The 6,246-nt window shown below is 41.2% G+C and overlaps 1 protein-coding gene across 4 annotated transcripts in view; it reads left to right on the forward strand.

Moving 5' to 3' along the window:
• CDH13 (cadherin 13) overlaps window positions 1–2,725 on the forward strand; it is a 1,178,066-nt gene extending 1,175,341 nt beyond the window's left edge. For all 4 annotated transcript variants that reach the window (XM_025369922.1, XM_025369923.1, XM_025369924.1 and 1 more), the window contains one exon: window positions 1,146–2,725. In XM_025369922.1, the coding sequence (XP_025225707.1) occupies window positions 1,146–1,153 (8 nt within the window). In that variant the 3' untranslated portion in view covers window positions 1,154–2,725. The remainder of the gene's footprint in view (window positions 1–1,145) is intronic.
• Window positions 2,726–6,246: the final 3,521 nt, after the last annotated feature.

The following is a 6,246-nucleotide window of genomic DNA, read 5'->3' on the forward strand; positions in this document are numbered from 1 at the left end:
TTTGAAGTTTATAGCCATTTGTTACAGCAGCAACAGGAAATTAATATACCGTGTTTGGGCCAGGTGCAGTGGCTCACAGGTGAGCCTGTAACCCCAGCACTTTGGGAGGCCAAGATGGGAGGATCACTTGAGGCCAGGAATTCAAGACCAGCCTGGGCAACATGGCAAAACCCCATCTCTACAAAAAATACAAAAATTGGCCAGGCATGGCAGTGCATGCCTGTAGTCCCAGCTATTCTGGAAACTAAGGTGGGAGGATTGCTTGAGCCCAGGAGGCAGGGGTTGTAGTGAGCCAAGATTGTACCACTGAACTCCAGCCTGGGCAACAGAATGAGACCCTGTCTCAAAATAAAATAAAAACATACCATGTTTGAAGAACCACCAATAGGTGTCTTGCTTTGTGACTTGTGATCCTTAAGTGTGTGTGTGTGTGTATATATATATGTATATAGTCACAGGAAGTCAATACATATATGGGATAATCACCAATCTCTAAAATACATAGTCAGTGTGCTCATAAAATAGCCAAGCTCTGGCTGGGTGTGGTGGCTCACACCTGTAATCCCAGCACTTTGGGAGGCCGAGGCAGGTGGATCACGAGGTCAGGAGATCGAGACCATCCTGGCTAACACAGTGAAACCCCATCTCTACTAAAAATACAAAAAAGTAGCAGGGCGTGGTGGCAGGCACCTGTAGTCCCAGCTACTAGGGAGGCTGAGGAAGGAGAATGGCATGAACCCAGGAGGCCGAGCTTGCGGTGAGCCGAGATTACACCACTGCACTCCAGCCTGGGCGACACAGCGAGACTCCATCTCAAAAGAAAAGAAAAAAAAATAGCAGTCTCTGCGCTAACAGACAAAGACATAAGGCTCATTGGTAATAGTGGTAATAGCAGCTCTCGGTCTCAGCAATGTCTGGCATCTGAAGTCACCATTAGCATTTTCAGAGAAGTCCAGCTTTTTACGGTATAACTATTCATTCTGTCTTCCAATGTGATCCACAAGGAAAAAAAAAATCTCCCGAAGTCGTGTGATGTTTAAAAATGTGTTTATTATAGCTTGCCTGTCATTTATCTGGTTTTTAGCTAAAATGTTTTGAACTGACTGGTGATATTCCCGACTTAACTCTGAACCCTCTCTATTCAGGTCTGTGAGAACTCCTGACGTCTGAAGCTTGACTCCCAAGTTTCCATAGCAACAGGAAAAAGAAAAAAAAAAAATCTATCCAAATCTGAAGATTGCGGTTTACAGCTATCGAACTTCACAACTAGGCCTCAATTGTTCCGGGTTTTTGTTTTCTTTGCAATTTCACTTAGTCTGTACTTCATCATTTTGACAGCATCTTCCTCCCTCCTTTAATTAATGGAATCCTCTGAATTTTCCCTGAATGTTTAAAGATCATGACATATGACTTGATCTTCTGGGAGCAGGAACAATGACTACTTTTTCTGGTGTGTTAACATGTCGCTAGCCAGGGTTCCAGGCACCCAGCTTTGTCTGTGGGTTAGTATTGGTATATGTATGAGTATCTGTATGTGTATATACACGGTATTTATAGAGAGAGACTATCCCGGAGAAGCCTCGTTTTGATGCCATTCTTCCTTGCAAGGTTAAGCAAGGTGGGTGAAAACTAAGACAACTGAACCCTCCAGGGCCTCCCGCTTCAAGATCAGCATGAGGACAGACCACAGAGCTGTCACTTTTGCTCTGAAGCTGCTTCTCCACTGTCCCGTTCAGTCTGAATGCTGCCACGACCAGCCAGGCAGGTCCACAGAGAGGGAGAGCAGAGAAAGAAGTCCTTTCTCTTTACTGAGTTCGAGGACTGCAACCGATTTTCACTGCCATCTGATGCCGTGATCCTGAGCCGGTGGTGGTGAGGAGCAGGGCGGGCAATTTCACCACCACATGCCAAGAAAAGGGCTGACATTTTCTTTCATGGGCACCAACCTGCATTTGTCTGTGTCCCGAATCCACAGTCGCACTGATTCTTATGGGGACACAGATCATGGTAAAGAATCTCTCCCTCCTCAGTAAATGTGTAACTGCAACTGTCATCATGGAGGTCATACCTGCATACAAAGAGGTCTACAGGTACCATCTTGTATACACATATATACCCACATGTACAGACATACATTTATGCACATTCACTCCGTTTGTTTCATATATACAGGCATAAAATAGAGTAAATACAGGTAGTTTTAAAAGTACCCTTTTGTGTGAATTGACTACCGTTGTTTGCAAACCTGAAAATAAAAGACGTTCATTATGTATGAAAAGTAACTGATTTGTATTCTGTGAGCATGTAAAGCAGAAAGTTAGTGCTTGTTCTAAGATTCCCTTCTTGTTGATAAACCGTAAATGAATCATCAAAGCTCACACCAAATTTTTCTATCAAAACTAGTGACAGCTTGTGGCTTTTGATTAGAGCTCGCCACGAACTAGGGTAAGGTAAGTGTCTTAGCATATTTTAATGCAGTTGCTTTACTAAAGGTTTTAACCGCACACGCACACACACACGCTTTCTTATGCAATCTATGTTTGCACTTGTGCTTTCAGTTAGCCTTCTGTAGGAAGTAGAAGTCATATGTTGTCTTTGTTGTAGTGAAATTATACAGATAGAGTTCCATATATTGTATTTGTTTCCATAGTAAATCCTTTTGGAACATATAGAATGCAGAGATTTTTTTTCCATTAAAATAAATGGGTATTGGTGGTTAAAACTGCTGGACAGTAACTTTTCTCTGATTTCTATCTTGTGTCTAATGTCACTGATGCTGGCTGGGTCTTGTCTTAGCGCAAGTTCACTTTTTGACTGACCATATGGGGTCTGTCGTACATCTCTGGTAGGTGAGTGGGTCTATAAAGATACCAGTTCTCAGCATGGGCAATGGACTCATGTTGTCCACCTCATGATATGATCTGAGGGTATCATAATCAGCTATAAAGGTAATTGCATACTCAAAGATGAGACGGACCCTTCTCAATTTGATGACCACATTAAGCACAGTCACGGCCATCTGTCAACAGTCCGAAGACCTGGGGATTTTTCTCTGGAACAAATCCTGTTGCTGGATCAGGAGATGCCATACCTTGAACTTGATAGGGTCATTCTCCACGAGCACATGCCCCCGACTCAGGGACAGGGGAATCTAAGCCTGTGCATTCACACTTTACAACATTTCCTCTACTGGCTTATAGGGCACTATCATGAGCCTCCCTGGCGCACCTCGCTGCCCTCTTCCTGCAAGCCAGGGGGAGAACGTTCACCCTTGAACAAACCAAGCGCATCCTCAGCCAGTCAGGCAGCTGGTAGCCGGACACGTATGCTAACTGGCAATCAGGAAGTCGCCCTCCAACGTAAACTTCAGCCACCTGCAAGGAGAAACACAGCAGCTGAGTGACCATTCACTGAAGGAAATAGATACGAGACGACTCCTTCTCTCTCAAGCCAGTAAGCTCTCCTGCACTTTGCAAACCGAACCAGAAGCTCAACTTAGCTGAAAATTCAGAAAGGAGTAAAGTGCACACTTCATTAATAAATAGAATATGCCTCAACTTTCCCTTATTTAAACATATTCTCTGTCCCCACAGTTCTAATCAGGACAGGGATACTTCCGTCATGTTGTTCTTTCTAATACTTTCCAGAAAAAAAAGAAAAAAGAAACCAATTCTTATAGGCCAAAGTGATAGCATTTCCTGAATCACAGGATGTTTTGTTAACCTGCTGGAATATATTACATTGTTTACTGAAAACCATAGTAGAATCAAAATGTTATTTCATTATTACCTATGCATTTTATCTGAGTCCAACTTATTAAAAAATGAAGTCAAGTAAGAACCAGAAATTGCTTTTCCCAGTTACTGAGCACAGGTTCTGAGGGTCTTATTTCCACTGAGCAGACAGTCACACCTTCACTTCTTTTTATTAATACTCAACCACCTTAGTTGATTAAAAATCACATTTTCTCCCTCATTTTACATACGATTAATTAATTATTTTGGATAATTTGTTTTAATAAGAATATGCACACATTTTCTAATTTCAATGAAAGTCACCTTCAATACTGCCAATTCTCTCCAAATGAGCATCATTTCAGGTAGATATACCTGCTATGCCTCTTGGCCGACACCGGCAAATCAAAGCATCATAACGAAATAAATCCAGCCAGATTTCATGGTAGGTATCAACTAAGACTTTAGCTCTTAAAGAACATCATTAGAAATTTTGATAGCTCATTCCAGAGTTTCAGAATGTCAATGTAAACAGCCTGATAAATGGGACCACCATCTACCATCACACTCATAGAGTAGCTCAAATTGCATTTTACCCAGAATAAATGCATTGGGTCTTAATCTTAAGATGTGACAACTAAAAAATTTTTAACAAGTCTGTGTTTGATCCTGGATTTGGTGCAGTTGCACCCAGGCACAAGCTCTCCAGATGATTCTGAGGAAAGGAGTCTACAATTTTCCCGGGGGGTGTATGAACATGGTACCAAAAAGGTGATTAATAATTATAATGGTTTATATTTATCAACTGCTTATTATGTGCCCACACTGTACAAAATCCTTATAGATAGTAACTCATTAATCCCTCCAGTAACACATGAGGCAAGTACTACTATCTTCTCCAACTCACAGATAAAGAAGGCTGAGGTTCAGAAAAAATTGAATGACTTGCCCAAGGTAAGTGGCCTCCAGAACCAAACCCCAGGCTGTCTGGCTCCAGGGTTCATGTTCGTCCCACGACATCACAATGCCACTCTCAACCCTGGAGCAGAACCAGACCATCTGCCTACTGCAGACCAGGAGACCCTAGTTTGAAGCCTCCGATAGCATAACTATGCAGCTAAACCAACTTACTGTTAAGCAACAGTACCTTTTACTATGAGGTATCTTTTACTATTAAGTACCTTTTACTAACAGTATCTTCTATTACCTACTATTAAGTTCCTGCTATACTTCTTCATTCTGAAAGCTTTCTGTTTAAAAAAAAAAAAAAAAGTTAACATCATTCTTAATTAATATTGAGACCTTAGAAATTTTTCCTGTACAAGATAACAGAATTATTTGCCCCTTCCCTTCCATGGCTTATTAGCAGGTAGATGAGGGGCTTCTCCTAGATTAATTTAACATCTCAATTAATTAAAAGTAGCTGGGCATGGTGACTCATGCCTGTAATCTCAGCCCTTTGGGAGGCAGAGGCGAGTGGATCACTTGAGGTCAGGAATTTAAGACCAGCCTGGCCAACACGGTGAAACCCCATCTCTACTAAAAAATACAAAAATTAGCTGGGTGTGGTGGTGCACACCTGTAATCCCAGCTACTCAGGAAGCTGAGGCAGGAGAATCGCTTGAACCCAGGAGGCAGAGTTTGCAGTGAACCATTGCACTCCAGCTGGGGCAACAGAGCAAGACTGTCTCAGAAAAAAAAAAAAAAAAAATTATGAACTCCAGAGTACCCATTCACTACCAAACCAACTGAGGCGAGGGAAAACTGAGGGAGAAAGGGGGGTGGGATCTTGAAGGGTTTACACTGTGCTTTGCTATAAATTATTCAAAGAGGCAAATTCTAAAGGATCTCTAAGTAGTTTCTGATTTTGTAAAGGTAGCCCATTAATCTGTTTACGTGTAGCTGCCTTAAACATGAGTCAACAGGGTAAATCACACCAACAGGAAACCCAAGCACCGAAAAAGTCACCTACATTTTCTGTTTACCAAATACTAAGAATAATAATCTAATAATCTGGCTACATCTTTCATAAAGACCTCCATCTTCTCTCCTTAACTGACTGTTGAGATTCGGTATTTTTCATAGTCTAATGATGAAATGCTTTCAGAATTGTACATCCAATGCAGTTAACAATTCTTTTACTATATCCAGTGTGTTACCCTTACTATATTTCCTATTGCTAATAGATTAGCCCACTATTGAAAAAAATTCTGCAGTTGTGACTGTGTTCATATGAAAGCATGTACAAGATATAGAGAGACAGCAAAAAATAGTGGGAATGGATGTGTGTATGCAGGTTTCAGATAAGAACTTCAATTATATAATTTAAGAGTAAGTCTATAATTTAAGCAGAAATAATTTAGATACTCATCAAATTAAGTAAGCGGAAAAATTTCCTCTCTCTCATGCTACGTTGCTATCATCACATCTTTTGTTGGAGGGTTGCTAAGCTTGATAAGCCTTTGAACCATTTTATTTGACTTTCCACGTGCCAGCTGGTTGGTAGGGAGAT

Source organism: Theropithecus gelada, chromosome 20 (assembly GCF_003255815.1).
Source record: "Theropithecus gelada isolate Dixy chromosome 20, Tgel_1.0, whole genome shotgun sequence".
Classification (NCBI taxonomy): domain Eukaryota; kingdom Metazoa; phylum Chordata; class Mammalia; order Primates; family Cercopithecidae; genus Theropithecus; species Theropithecus gelada.